At 36.1% G+C, this 15,930-nt stretch overlaps 1 protein-coding gene across 1 annotated transcript in view; it reads right to left on the reverse strand.

The window, feature by feature from the left end:
• The window catches only part of LOC107737187 (rap guanine nucleotide exchange factor 1-like), a 44,168-nt gene that overhangs the window by 9,876 nt on the left and 18,362 nt on the right, over positions 1–15,930 (reverse strand). The window contains exons 2-17 of the mRNA XM_016548633.1: positions 13,643–13,785; positions 12,235–12,413; positions 11,947–12,103; positions 11,778–11,866; positions 11,549–11,701; positions 9,594–9,656; positions 7,775–7,895; positions 7,016–7,202; positions 6,687–6,936; positions 6,216–6,232; positions 5,917–6,122; positions 5,033–5,194; positions 2,445–2,591; positions 884–970; positions 720–805; positions 504–600 (exon numbers count right to left, since the gene is read on the reverse strand). Of these exons, the coding sequence (XP_016404119.1) occupies positions 504–600; positions 720–805; positions 884–970; positions 2,445–2,591; positions 5,033–5,194; positions 5,917–6,122; positions 6,216–6,232; positions 6,687–6,936; positions 7,016–7,202; positions 7,775–7,895; positions 9,594–9,656; positions 11,549–11,701; positions 11,778–11,866; positions 11,947–12,103; positions 12,235–12,413; positions 13,643–13,785 (2,144 nt within the window). The remainder of the gene's footprint in view (positions 1–503; positions 601–719; positions 806–883; positions 971–2,444; positions 2,592–5,032; positions 5,195–5,916; positions 6,123–6,215; positions 6,233–6,686; positions 6,937–7,015; positions 7,203–7,774; positions 7,896–9,593; positions 9,657–11,548; positions 11,702–11,777; positions 11,867–11,946; positions 12,104–12,234; positions 12,414–13,642; positions 13,786–15,930) is intronic.

The raw sequence follows: 15,930 nt of genomic DNA on the forward strand, positions 1-15,930 counted from the left end.
GACTTTTAAGATTTTAAGAATTTTCAAAACTTTTCCCGAAGTGGAAATTTTAAAATATGAACATATTGAAATACATGCACGGTATAGCATATTTAAAAATATCCATATTTAAATGAAGCATACATGGATAAATAAATAAATGCATTAAAAAAAAAACATAAAACATAAAAATGCATGATAAAATCAATTACAAATGCATAAATACACAAATAAATCCATGCATAAATAAATGCATAAACAACTGCATAAATGCATGCATAAATAAATCCATGCACAAATGCAAAAATAAATGTTTAATTAAATAAATGCATAAATCCAGGCAAAAGTGGACAAATAAATGCACAAATAAATTCATGCATCAATGCATAAATAAATAAATGCATAAACAAAAGCATGAATAAATAAATACAAATAACCAATCAAATCAATGTTAATATTCCCAGGTTTATCATGACTGTGTTCATCCTGGCTTTTGGTTTGAGCTGTTTAAACAGTATTATTACCTCTGCTTTGAGTGTGATGCGGCTCATAATCTCATTATGATCAATGAGGGACAGTTCATCAACATCATCGATCTGACCATGACTGGGTTCCTTCGGCCTGTGAGCGAGAGAAAACATATCACAAGTATTTACATAAGTAAACATATCACAAGTATTTACATCTCTAACCTGTCCATATGACAGCAAACACACACGTACAAAGACTGGAGTTCATACCGGTCCTTAGACAAGGCTTCCTTGCTATTGGAGGTGGGTATGTGAGGGGTGTGGTCCTGAAGCACATCGTCACATGATGAGGGGTCCTGAAGAATTCAGACAAATGTATAATTGCACTCCAAACACATGCACACACAGCTTAACGCAATGACACGCATACTTACAGTGCGGTGTGTGTTTTCTCCATTAGCCTGTGTGGAGGAGTACAGGTTCACATACTCTCCCTCACCGCCTTCATCCACACTTTCACTCTAGAGCAAAAACAACAGGGACAACCGCCACAGATCGGTCAGACAGCCAGCAAATATTCACCATCAAACACACCATGTGAACGTTTCTCATGACATACAGGAAGAATGTGAATTCTGTGTTGCATTCTGTGCAAAATACCATTTTAATTACCATCAAATTACAGATGTCTCTTTTATTCACTCAGAAAACAAATTATATGACACAGAAATTACACGCAGTGTCTATTGAGCACTAGATGGCGCTCGTTTACATTATTTTGCACAATGTAAATTCACATTCACAAGGACCTGCACATAATCTGACAGTCCACATTGCATTTTCAGGAAAATTAGAGATAAATTTAAAGGCAATCATGCATGTGTGCCTAAGGTAGCTATGCTTTTCAGACAACTGCAACTCCTTTTGGAGACATCTTTCGTGGTAAAAAGTCATTCATGCTTTATTTTTAATTCTAGAAATGCAATACATAAAGTTATGTAGTGATTATGGTTTGATTCTAGTGGTCGACCGATATGGGTTTTTTGACAGCCGATACCGATGCCGATATCTTGGAAAGCAGGGTGGCCGATGGTCGATATAAAGCCGATATAATTTTATTTATTTTAATTCATATTTAAGAAATTTGAAATCATTTGAAAATGGATTAAAAAATAAACGTGTAAAAGAAACATACTTATATTCTAGAAGACAAAGTATTTTTCACAAATAAATAAATATTTAATACAAATATAATTAAAAAGGAAGTAAACACTGTAACCAACAGGGCACTCAGTATTCTGGGAAGTTTGTGTGCATTGGGATTTGGGAATCATGTTTTTTCAAATAAAGCCAAGGTAGCACTCATTTTACATACAGCACACAGTGAAAATGACATGAATATGGCAGTGGGCAAATGCATAAAGCGCAGCATAATTTGAAATCACAAGTTTAAAGTTTGTCGATCACGCGTCTCCAGTGAAGCTGAACTCTCCTCCTGTCCGCATTCAATTCACACGGACCGACCGTCACAGAACACGTGATCATGCAGGCTACAAATGCACACTTCACAAGATCTCAACTAGATTCGACTAAGTCTGCAAGGTTTGTGAAATTAAATGTTCATTAGTCATTCAAAAATTTGTTTAAATTATAAAAAATGCGTATTTGTGGAATGCTGATGGCAAATGAGAAAGTATTATAATGTTTGCCTTTCTATTACTAATAATATTAAAGCAATCGTTATAATACTTTTTTTGTATACATTTTAATTCCTTTATTTAACAGCTTTATCTGATTATTAGCGCCGTCAAAATAAAAGTCCCGCTTTGAACATATCGGCCAAACAGAAAAACTTATTGGCCGATGCCGCTATTTGAAAAATGCCAAATATTGGCCGATATATCGGTCGACCACTATTTGATTCATTTAAAATTCAATAAGTCCATATTTATATAACTGCTAAACATGTGTGTGAGTTTTTGAGGGTGTGTTTACCGCAGAGGTAAGAAGTGAATCAGAAAGAGAAGACTCAGAAGGAAGACAGACGGCCAGAGAAACCAGAGAGCTGGTCAAGGACCCATTAGAGACACCCCCACCATCTAGAGCTCTGCCGGCATTGGTCAAACCAAACAGGTCGGAACTCTGCGATCGGTCAAGACAGAAGAAAAGAGAAGAAATGGGAGAGGAAAGATGGAATCAGAGGAAGTATATGGAAGAAATCTGAAAAGGAGGAAAAAGATCGGAGAACGGAGAGGGAAACATGTTCCATTTTGCGTAAAATACTAGGACAGTGAGTTATAACTATAAAGAGAAAACCTCAAACAGACTACACAACACAACACTGGACAAGTCAAATCCTGGCTGAACTTCCGGATGTTGCTCAGAGGGATTACAGCACCTGCAGGGACTCGCCCGGATCACCAACAACATTCCAGATCATCCCATTACACACACACACAGCAAACATGGTCCAACACGTTTCCCTGAGAGATCGGGATGAGCATCCCCCATTCTATTCTGTCTGGGACATTCCAGCATGTAAGCATTCCACAGAGACTCAGAGGAGGGAGCGAGGAAAAGAGATAGAAAGAGAAAAAAACTTCCATATGGTTTCTCACAATCTTACACACACATATACACACACACACACACACACACACACACACACACACAGATAGAGGTCACTTACTCACCAACATGTTGAACTCTTTCCTTAGGCAAACACACACGCGCTCACATAAACATCATATTGCTTCTGCTCTGACCTCTAAGGTCAGGGGTCAAGAGCACAGAACATTCCGGGACAATTCCCAGATTCCGTTATCATCACAATCTAGTCCCTAAAACTCATCACCAGGGAAAAGAACTGCAAATAGCACCTCGTGATAACCATCAGTAATAACCAGTGTTTATTATATACTATTATAGTGTTTGAGTTAGCTTTTATTTTTATATTTTCAGTCTTCATTTTAAGTTTTAGTTATTTTATGTGCTTTTGTAATTTTAATTCATTTTTTAAATAATTATAATTATTTATAAATATAATTATGTAACTATAATTAATAATTATATTTATTTTAAATGTAAGTACTTTAATGAAAATGTAAAAAAATACTGCCTTGGCAACGAACTGAAATAAAATTAGTTTAATTTAAATTTTATTTTATTTTAGATTTATTTCAATTAACAAAAACTATTTTTTTATAGTTGTAGCTAACAATAACACTAGTAATAATAAAAGACTCTCTGAAGTCCATTTTCAGTGTAGCAGTTTTTAAAAAGCCAAGTAAGTCATAGATCAAAAATAAATATAATAAATACATTTTATAAAAACTATAAAAAGTTTATATAATAAATAATAAATACATTTTATATAAAACTATATTTATGCATTTATTTTATTTTTTTCAGTGAGGACAGAAAAATTATTAAATGCTGGAAACATTACATGTCATGCCTAGTGTTTTTTACTAGGTGATACTATCAACAGTAGAATCTGAAATTCTAGACAAAATATCACAGCTTCATACAGCATAAATAGACTCTGAGCTGATGAGGTTAGACGCACTGCTGAAAATCTCTGATAAAATCTCTCATATAAACAATATAAACAATTACACATTCTGAATGATCTCAAGTCTAATAAAAAAATAAAAAAAAACTCTAGAGATAACAAGATACTGTTAAATAATTCACCTTGTGCACACAACCCAAATTTATGCCAAAAATCTACATTTTGACTACATAAACCACCTCTGATGCAAAATCTTCAAAAAACAAACAACTAAAAAAATAGTGTCAAATGCAGCACTGGAAGTTACTGGTGAAATCAAATGCAACTGGAGGCCAGAGTTAGTCAGTACAATAACATATATCCGGGGCATCCATGAGCACAGACCCAAAACTTAGGTTTAATGCTACATTAAGATTAAACAGCATTTTGATAAGCTCTGGACTTAAACCTTAAACCCAGATAAACAGATAAATGAAGATTAGATAAGCTTTTAGACTTAAACTTTAATTCAGCTCCGGTCCAAAAAAAAAAAAAAAACCCAAAAGGGCAAAGTGGACTCACAAACTCCATAAGTCACATCTGAACAGTGGTTTAATAACCACCCCAGAGAGACGTGTGAAAATGAATGACAAAACCATATGAAGAGCACGTGTGTCCAAACCACACACAAAATGACCAGAACACACTGAAAACAGATGATATATAAGCAAACCTACATTACACATAATACACATAGCTCATACAACATGAGTAGAAACACATTTCTGTGTAAATTACTTGTGATTCTTTATAAGAATGAATTTAATAGCACAGAAATGTATTCTGCTCAAGAATGACACTTTAATTAATTGTTAAAATTTGGATTACATTTAAAAAATTGGACTGATTATTATAATTTTTTTAAAGGGGTCATATGATGTGATTTCAAGTTTTCCTTTCTCTTTGGAGTGTTGCAAAATAATGATCTTTAAAAAACCATCATATGACCCCTTTAAATATCTGAAGAGAGAGGATAAAATCTTTTGTAATCGTTCACATGCATGTTACATTCCTGACTGCTGACACTCACCACAGGTGTGGTCAAAGAGGCGTGGCCACTGAGGAAGGAGTTAGACACTGATAGGCTGAGACCAAGAGCAGGCTCCGCCTCCTCCGCAAGCCCAGCAGGAGGAGGGAGAATTGAAAAAGAGGAAGAGGAGGAGGATGAAGGAGGAGAAGAAGTGTAGGAGGCCTAGAGCGCAAGAGAGAAACATGGGACAGGAAGAAGTGAGACAGAGAAAAGAACAAAAAAAATGAAATGAGGTTAAAAAGAAAGAAAGGCAAAGTGAGTTATATCAAAAAGTAGAAAATGATTTAAAGGCAACATGAAATGTAATGCTTTTACATTCTTTTTTGAATATACACCATTATCAATATATGATGTAATTATGTATTTACATTTACTTTGTATTTGATGTTTAAATAATATTATTTGTATCTTTCACGGATGTAATAACTTTAATTTATTTAGTAAGTAAGTAAATCGGGTCAATTTGGATTTCTATGTTGCCTTTAAAAAAGAAATTAACAGAATTAAACTTTCATTTTTATATAACATTCTTTTAGGAAAGGGATATATATATATAATTTATGTAATTATTTTTATAGATTTTTATAAATTTGCAGCAGCAAAGAAATGAAGAGGCAATGTGAAAATAAGAGAAAGATGCTGCTGTGGCACAAATTTCCCACAGCATGTGAGTTCTGGCTTTGGAACCCAATCTAATCTGTATCTATTTCACAAAAAGCAAAAAAAACACATAGTTAATCCGTATTTTCCAGTTGACTTTACAGTGACCCTGACGTGGCCACCAAAACAGTCACGTGTTGCCTAATCTAAAGAAGCTCAGTTTGACCTCTGACCTGCTGCATGCTCCGCGCCCTCAGGCACTCACGCTCATGCTCAGAACTCACCAGCTGTCTCTGTTTGGGAGGCAGCGCTGGCGGAGGGACGGGTTCGTGGACGGAGTCCGAGCTGCTGTAGGAATCGTTGAAGCCGTAAACCTCCTGAAAGCGCTTGTTCCTCCGCTGCTCGTAAATACTCTCGTTCTGAGGCGTCTGATAGAAGACGGACGGCTGCGGTTCAGAGTAATCCTCCACAAACTGCATGTACTGGAGGACTACAGAGAGAAAAGAGTTACACACATGAAATAGAGCCATTTTCTTGATTTCTATTTCACAATAAAAAAACTACTGTATTCTTTTATTTAGACCTATGAAAATGCAGATCCTGTTGTAGATAACAGTGAAAAATCATATCAACTTAAACTGAAATAACATCTTGCGTTACAGTAATTACATGAGAAAGAGTGTTTTGGTACTGAGAACTGACTAATTCATTTAAAAATATTAAAATGATCTGGCAATGCATAAAATCTTGAAATGGGCTTAATTTTTCTTATGCAAAATATAATATTTCTATATGTGGTTTTGAAATCAGTGTTTATAATGAAGTTTTATTCTCTCCTGTAATGGTATTTTTTCAGTTTTATGTGCTTTATTGGCCTGACAAAAAGTGTACATTTTATTTCTAAGTCAGTGCAAATAAAGCAAAATAACAAAAGTGCAAATGGCAAAATAAAAGTAAAAAAAATATATATATATTTTTTTTATTTATTATATAATTTTTAAAAAATCCTTTGCTACGTGTACTGCGTTAAGCTAACTGAGACTTGTTATAGCACTTGTATATCATTGCGGCGGGGGGAAGCACGCTATTGGTGAGGGGCGGGGTCCAGTACTCCAGGGAAGCATGATTGGTGACGGGAGCGCTGAAACGCGGGCGGGTGGGGGCATGGGCGGGGCTTAACGACTGAGACTCCCCGTGGCATTCTGGGAGAGGGCTCAGACTGCTGCCAGTGCCCGTCGGAAACGGTAAAGGCTCGTTTTCGGATAGATCCTGATGCAGGAAGTCATAATCGGGATCGTATCCCTCTAAAGACAAAGAAAGAGAGGATCATATCCATAAGTGTTCAAAAACCTTCAACTTTTATTCGTAATAGAGTTTGCATACCTAGTGTTTCACAGCTAGTGTTGCGAGAGCACTGGCCGCTGTCTCGCTCCAGTGACGAGAGCTGCTCGTCGGACTTGCTGAGTTTTCCAATACTGTTACAGGGAGAAAGACGAGGAGAATCCCCGCCGTATGACTGGCTCCCACCGGAGAAACGCCTCTGGAGGAGATCCACATCAAACTCCTGCTGCTTTAAACACAGATCATGTGACAAAAACATCGTCGCTCTAGGTTTTGACACATCCATTGTTTTCTAATAATTCTCTGAATGCACACTGTAATGACATGCAAAACTATTATATGCGGTTTTGAATTTTGCATGTCTTTATGAAGTTTTATGCTCTCTGTTTTTAGTTTAAATGAGCTTTATTGGCATGACAAAAACTGTACATTTGTATTACTAAAGCAGTGCAAATCAAACTAAATAACAATAGTGCAAATGGTAAAATAGAATTAATGTAAATGAAAATAAAAAATCTAAAATTAAAACACTTTGGCTGTTTCATGATTTCCTGTGTACGCAGATATTTCTTGAGACGAGGGAAAAAAAAAAAAAAAAAAGATCGGATAGGGAAAGCTCTGGCTTTGTGTGGATGTAGCCTTAGTTAATGATCAGAACACCGATCAAAACACCATTCAATATTACACACTTCACTTTCAAGTTAAGAAATCAGCATTACACTTCTTGTTGTGGTTAATAAATAATCAATAATCAGGATTAGGCACGGTGCAAAGGTCAAGGGTCGTGCTCAGGTGCTGTACCTGTCTAAGAGCTCCAGGAGGCAGGTTGAGACCACATGGGACTCGACTCATCGGCGCTACCACGGCAACACGTGTGGGGGAGGGGGCCGACTGTCGCTTCTTGGGAGGCAGAGCGGGCGGGCTACGGCACAGTATGCAGAAATATGCAAATGAGCTCACAAGTATGAAACAAACAATGAAACAAGGCCAAACGAAACAAGCACAGACAGTCTACACACAGTTAGTGAGGGTCTAGCCTGGAATTTAATTGGACACACACACAAACGCTAACACACACATAAAAGTAGCACAGCGGTGGAATGTGTGGTGGGTGGTGAGTTCGGAACTTGGGTTTCCCTGACAATTCTTTACACTTCAATGAAGCTCTAGCGGGTAACCATGGCAACATTCGAATAAACTAATCATAGAACACCCAGTGGGAGGGATTAGAGCGGGATGCAGCGCTAGTCAACAATCCTGACGGAATGCGCACAGGATTCAATTTGGAATTTTTGGAATAATTTGACAAAATATGTAAAGGATCCAAATGGGAATCAATTAGAATCTTCTAAGGTTTAATTAAATACAACTGAATAAACAGAAATTTTAACAGGAGTTCAAGAATATTGTCAGACTACTAGACATTTTAAGGGATAGTTCACACAAAAATTAAAATCTGTCATCATTTACCCTCAAGTTGTTCTAAACCTGTACGAGTTTCTTTCTTTGTTGAGCACAAAAGAAGATATTTTGAAAAATGTCGGTAACCAATCAGTTGATGGTAGCCATTGACTTCCATAGTATTTTATTCCCCCTACTACGAAAGTCAATGGCTACCGTAAACTGTTTGGTTACCAACATTCTTTAAAAAGATCTTTTTTGTGCTCAACGACTCATACAGGTTTGAGGGTGAATAAATGATAACATTTTCATTTTTGGGGGAACTAACCTTTTAATGGGTTTATTTTACAGCATTTGAAAAATCCTGAAAATAATCTTTTGATGTACTAAAGGAGAAATGTATCCTATTGAGAATTATGATATTCCTATTGGGACTAAAACTGAAACTAAAACTAAAACAATAATCGTTTTCATGAAAATGTCAACTGAAATAAAAGAAATAAAAATAAAAAAAATATTTCAGCCAGGTACCAAGGTAATATTTCTCATCTTTATTTAATTATCTTCATGTACTAAAATAACTAAAACTGTAATAAATTAATAAAATCTATAAAAACATACATATAAAAAACAATATATACTAAAAATGACAGAAACGTAACAAAATTACAAATTTTTTTTGTAAAATTAACATAAAATGAAACTATTAAAATAAAAAAACTGATTAAAATATTAATAAAACTAGAATAGTATCAATGATACTAAAAAAATTTGGTGAAGAAACAATTTTCACTCAGACATTGCTGGTAAATTTCACAAAAAAACATGTTGAATTAAACATGAAATTTAGAAAAGTAAAAACACTGAAATAGTATTTTCAGTGAAAAAAATATATAATTTCTGTTTTATTTACAACTTTTTACACTTCTACATTCACTTGCGTGTTATAAAATATGCCCATTAGGATCCTACAAACTATTATAGAAATTCCATTCACATTCTTTGAGGATTTACAGACTAGTCCTCATTGGTCAGCCATGCAAATTCACTGCAATCAGGCTTTCCAATGATTGGCCGTCACTCTGCAACGAGCAATCCAATTGGATGCACACTGCCACACAACCACATGCAGCTAAGTGCCGCCGTCCAATCAGGGAGGCCGAGGGGTGTAACTGTGTTGTGTCAAAATGCACACAGAGAACACCATTGGCTAACGTACGTTTCCATCGCAGTGGCCCTCCGCTGCCCGGCAACAGGATCGGAGCACAACTGCATCCTGTTCCTGGCCCAGGACAACCAAACGATCACAGAGTACAGAGAAAGAGGATGAACAAACGATTCCAGAAAAATAATGCACAAAAATGGATGAAAATGCAGAAAAGACAAAGATGATGTGTGATTGAAAGACACAAAGAAGATTGCGAGAAATACAGATACAGTGGTTGAAAGAATCACATGGTACATAACAAGCTAAACAGACATTAATTAGAATTGATGCTATATTTAATTTTACGCAAATGGAAATGAGGCTGTAAGGGGATGGAAGTACAGTTCATTCAATACCTCACGCTGAGTTTAATAATGGCTGATACTGATGAAAAATGATGCAAAACTGAGTGCAGGTGGCTGATGGCCAATATAACACCATTATATATTAAAATATTAGAGACACACTGATAATAGGTTTGACATTTTTACAGATATTTACAGTATTCCACTTAATCACTTCTTTAATATTGGGCTTTCTACCAAAATTAGAACAAAACAAAAATTCACACACTGAGAAAGACATTGTGAAAATAAACAGCCTTGAATAAACATATTGCCAATAAAATGGGTTAAATTACTTATTTTCTGACTGTGCACAATATTATTATTGTAAAGTAGGCTGTTCTACTTCAGAGGTTATTGATGAATGATTTATTTTTCACAAATGAAGAAAAAAATCATTAAAAACAGCTTTGCATATAGATAGTTACATTAAAAAAGGCTATAAAATAACTTGACATGGCTATAATTATTAATAATTATTCATATTTAAAAATTATAAATTATATAAATAATTTGATTTAACAATGCAAAATAAGATGTACATTAAATTTTTTTATTAAATTAGCATGTCATAATATTAACCGAATTTTCATATAAAAATAAAATATTTTATATATGATATTGAACATTTGAATCTGAAAAAAAAAAAATCCCTAAATATCAGTCGATTTATTGGTGCATCATTAATAGAAAATGTACATTTACACAAATTTCTATTGCAAAAACACAAAAATTATGAGAATTAAATGTGACCTGCAGAAGTGTGAGATTTTGAGAGTTTTCAATGATGTTGAATTAAATATGCTATGTACTCTGACTTAAGTAAATAGCTACCATGATTTCATACACCCTCCACACACACCTCTTCTCATCAGATGGTAAAAATCAACTCACAACCATCCATATGTGACCTTTGCAAGTGTGTATGATGCAATTTTACTACTACGTGTCTCTAATCACAGACAAAAAGTAAACGGAAAAACAAACTTCTGCTTCGGAAGCCAAGCGACACAGAGAGAGGATGCTGTTACATGTGTGTGTGTGTGTGTGTCGGATGTGTTCTCATTCAAATATATTTAGATACTTGCTTGTGGAAAAAAGCAGGTTTAAGAATGAACATGACTCATCTGTGGGAAATTACCATCACTAAAGATACTACATACTGCAACTGCCTAGTACATGCTAATATACTTCCTGAGTATACAGTTCAGCACACACTAACTAGCGCACACTAAAGTACACTTGATGTTCACCCCATCAATGCATCCTACACACTACACAAGTTTACCTTAATCTGTCAGCTGTAAAGGAAACAGTGAGGTGTTAAATGAATTGGGACACAACCAATACGAAGGCCTGTTTGGAATGGCATACTGAACTAAAATTCAATATGTATTCTGGGCAACTTTCTGTATGCATGGGATTCTTCAATGAGCTACTACATTTACTAGAAAGCAATCCCACAATGCGACAAGCTCAATCTTTTGATTTCAAGTGAGCTAAATGAACCCAAAAGTAGTATCTACTTTAAAAAAAAATGTTTTGTGAAACTATCATTTCTTTTTTAGTTTTCTAAACCCACAAACAACAATACTTTCATATTTCTAAAGCCATGCCCCTCACCTGTGCTCTGCCAGTTTAACTCCGGGTAGAGGAGGTTTGGGCGGAGCAACCTCTTCCTCTGACATGTCAGTCAAGCTGTCAGTGGGCGTGACAATGGGTGTGGTCTTACTGAGGATCGCCTTCTCTCGCTCGGTTAGAGGATTTTCACACACACTGAGATAGAGAGACAAACATTATTAACGGTCACTATGCAAAATGGGTAAATTCATATCGGCATTTACGACTGTACCTGTCCGTTTTGGCCACAGGAGACACTGGTTTGCTGGGGGACGTCGGGGACGGTTGCTCCTGTTTCTCTATAGTGAGTTTCACCAGCTCCTGTTACAAACACACACCCTCGGATTATAAATATGCCTGTGTTGTTTTAACCTTGTCACATGCACTTCTCATCCCCTCACCTTCACACCATCCAGCACAGCTTTGATCACCGTGGTGACGGTTGCCACAGTGTCCTTGTCGTCGAGGTCGATGCCCTCCAGCATCACCTGGTCGGACCAGCGAATGAGATTCGCCAAACTCTGATAGACGCGGTTATGACAGGAGGACACTGCCGAGCTGCGGTTAGAGAGATGGATTTTAATTTAAGAAAAATGGAGTGAGGGCTGCATGCAAAGAAAACCATGGTATTAGCATGGTACATATCGAAATACCATTTATTATTGATTTGTTAATGCTGGTACACTCACCTGTGCTGTATCCGAGCCTCTACATGCATCACAGGCAATATGGCTTCCAATACTTTACTAGCCGAACCAGGAAGCATCTGCAAAACCTTCGTATCGACGTTCATCTTGTCCACAATCGTCTTAAAGTAACGTAGAGCACTCACCACCTCCTTCTCCTGTTCCTCCAACCGACTCACCTTCTGTTGAAAGACAGAGTGGAAAGCTGATTTTTAAGGTGATAGAGCAGCAATAGACTTAATGTAGAGTTGAAACAGAGCAGTCGTAGTGTTAATATACAGCTAAGAAGCTGTTGATTCAAACTTTACAGACTAACATGAGGGTGAGTTTGGAATAACATGAGGGTGAGTTTGGAATAACATGAGGGTGAGTAATTAATGACAGAATTTTCATTTTTGGGTGAACTAACCCTTTAAGAGGGTATACAGTTAATGTGCACTGATGTAGAGGGAGAGTAAGGTTACGGTGGAGTTCTGAGGGTGTAAAGTAAATGTTTACTGTGGTAGAGCAGCAAGAGATTTACTGTAGATTCAAAGTTGATGTTTGCAGTGATAAAGCAGCAACAGAGTTACTGCAGAGTTCAGGTAGAGTAGCAGTAAGTTTACTACAGAATTGAGAGTAGAGAGTTAATATTGATATAGAGCGACTGTAGAGTTACTGTACAGTTGAGAGGGTTTTGTTTAGAGTTACAGTAGAAGTAGGATGGTGTAAAGTTAATGTTCAATGTCGTAGAGCAGCACTAGATTTACTGCATAATATTCATCGATACAGAGCGACTGTAGAGTTACTGTACAGTTGAGAGGGTTGAATTTACAGTTACTGTAGAAGCTGGAGGGTGGAAAGTTTATTGTGGTAGAGCAGCAGTAGATTTACTCCAGAGTTGTGAGTACATAATATGTAAAGGTGTTACATAATATTCATTGATATAGAGTGACTGTAGAGTTACTGTACAGTTGAGAGGGTTGTGTTTACATTAAGGTAAAGTTCTGTGGGTGGAAAGTTAATGTTCACTGATAGAGCAGCACTAGATTTACTGCAGAATTAAGAGTAAAGAGATTATCATTGATATAGAGTGACTGTAGAGTTACTGCACAGTTGAGAGGGTTGTATTTAGCAATGGTAGTGTTAGGAGGGTGTTTACTGTGATTGAGCACCACTAGGTTTACTGCAGAATTGAGAATAGAGAGTTAAAATGTATTGATATGGAGCGACTGTAGAGTTACTGTACAGTTGAGAGAGTTTTATTTAGGGTTACTGTAGAAGTAGGAGGGTGGAAAGTTCATGTTTAATGCAATAGAGAAGCAGTAGAGTTACTATAGAGTTTGAAGTGTGGAAAAAAATAATATTTATTAATGTAGAGTTACAATAGAGTAACAGTAGAACTCAAAGGGAGTGGATAGAGTTGCTCTACCTTGTTGACAGGTTTTTCTGGAGTCGTCACCGTAGGCTCTGGCTGGAGCTGTTTGCTCTTCTTAGATGGAGTTCGTTTAATCTTCGGGGAATGAAATTTCATCAATTTCATTGTGAAAGAGGAGAGATGAGACTTCTGGGATTCTGGAAAACAACAAAACAAAGGATAAGTTCACAAAACAAGCAAACAAAAGGCATAAAAGAGTGATGCTTCTCATCAAAACATTTTTGTCTGTCACAGACCAAAAAACTCCAGACAATTCAGTAAATTCTGGCTTCATCTCCGACAAACTCACAGCAATGTTTTGGTTATCAGAGAGATGACAGATACGTTTAGAGGGACGATCTGTCACTGAAAGAGGAGGGTGGGATATTTACAACCTGCAATCAATGTAAGATCAGAGTCATTTTATATAATCAACACAATTAAACTATACAAATAAACATACACAAGCCTTTCTGGCGATAAACATCACCAAACAAACGTTCTCCCACAGGCAATTACATAAACTAGAATCCCCGTCTGTGGGGTTTTATCATAATTGGAATTTTATGGGCCATTATTATAGAGAGAAAGAGAGAGAGACACTGCACATAAGCAGCTGGTGTAGTTCTGAATTTATCTCCCTGTTCAAAGAAAGATCTGCTGTTAAAAAATACTCTCACATGATATGAGATGCTCAATTCCCATTCACCCACAGACACAAACTAAGCAGCATAGCTCATTCAAAAAATCGTTATGATTATGACATTACAGCAATGAGGTCATTAACATAAGACTGCCCAGATTTACACAACAATTACGCAGTATTTAGGAACTTCAGCCCATTGTGAAAAATAACAGTGAGAAGTATGGCACTTTGTAGTGTTCAACATAATAGAGGTTGAAATCTTAAAGGTACAGCAGCAAAACTCGGTTTAAAGTGTGTAATTTCTAGCATTAACAAACAAAATAGTCAAAGAGGGTGGAATATGGTCTTAAAAAATCCATTTATAACTGTTTTGGTGCAAGAAACCTAGACTGACATTCAAAAAATTAAGGAAGATTGTATTTTTTTAAAATGTGTGTTTAAGTGTGTACTTAGTACGGAGACCCTGTTGTCATACAAACTTTCTCAAAACACATGCACGCACATTTGAACTCTCGACCCCTCTTGAGAAAAAAACACTAGACCCAGCAGTGCGTGTGATTCTGGGGGGCAAAAATGCAGGAAATTACATGTCATGTGTGTGTTTTGGTGTGTATATTGACAGCCATTGCTGCAGAAAAGGGCTCTGCCTTTCCGTTCAGAGCGTGCTCAGAACAATGCCTTCTGGGTAAAACGGAAAAGTCGTATTGTAACTAACATGGGTGGAGCCATTATGCTCTAATACACACACATACAACTCTTAATTACCCTCACACACACACACACGCATGGTGGGTGTATTAAGGCCTGTAGGCTGACAGAAAAAGCAGTGGAGCGTGGGTAATGTAGTAGTTTAACAGTAACCACAACTAAAATCCATACTACAGATCCATATTACACACCAGCACTCACCAGTCAACCTCTACAATACAATAATGAGTGTGTAAGTGGGTGTGTCACACAAAGTGAATGTAAATCCATTGTTATTCTTAATTAAAAAGCATAACAACAATAAAACAGTAAGATACAATGACAAACTAGCTTATAAAACGTTTATTAACAAAAACAAATAAGGCGAGGCATGGCATACACCACGTGCTGTATTATATACCGACCAGGGGTGTGAAGTAACGAATTACAAATACTCACGTTACAGTAATTAAGTAGTTTTTATCAGTAATTGTACTTTTTAGAGTAGTTTAAAAATTGTGTACTTTTACTTTAGTACATTTGAAGTGATGTATCGGTACTTTTACTCCGCTATTTTCTACAGATCCATATTACACACCAGCACTCACCAGTCAATCTCTACAATACAATACTGAGTGTGTAGGTGGGTGTGTCACACAAAGTTAATGTGGTTATGACTCAGACCAATTATTGTGCAATTAAAAGGATGATTTTACATGCAGTGATGACTAACAATCACTATTATTATAGTATCATTGATACACTATAACGTTTTTGTTAATATTATGAGTTTTTTTTAGTTTCCATTGCCATTTAAAATGTAAGTTTTAGTCATTTTTAGCCTTTTTCTTTTTTTTTTTTAAATAAATGTTTTTTTTTTGTTGTTTTGTTATTTTGCAATTCAGCTTAAACTAAATAAAATAAGAAATGATTTTGTGGCATCTAGCTGAAATAAAATAAACTTAAGTTC

The sequence above is a fragment of the Sinocyclocheilus rhinocerous genome, unplaced genomic scaffold (assembly GCF_001515625.1).
Source record: "Sinocyclocheilus rhinocerous isolate Xijiao unplaced genomic scaffold, SAMN03320098_v1.1 scaffold284, whole genome shotgun sequence".
NCBI classification, from domain to species: domain Eukaryota; kingdom Metazoa; phylum Chordata; class Actinopteri; order Cypriniformes; family Cyprinidae; genus Sinocyclocheilus; species Sinocyclocheilus rhinocerous.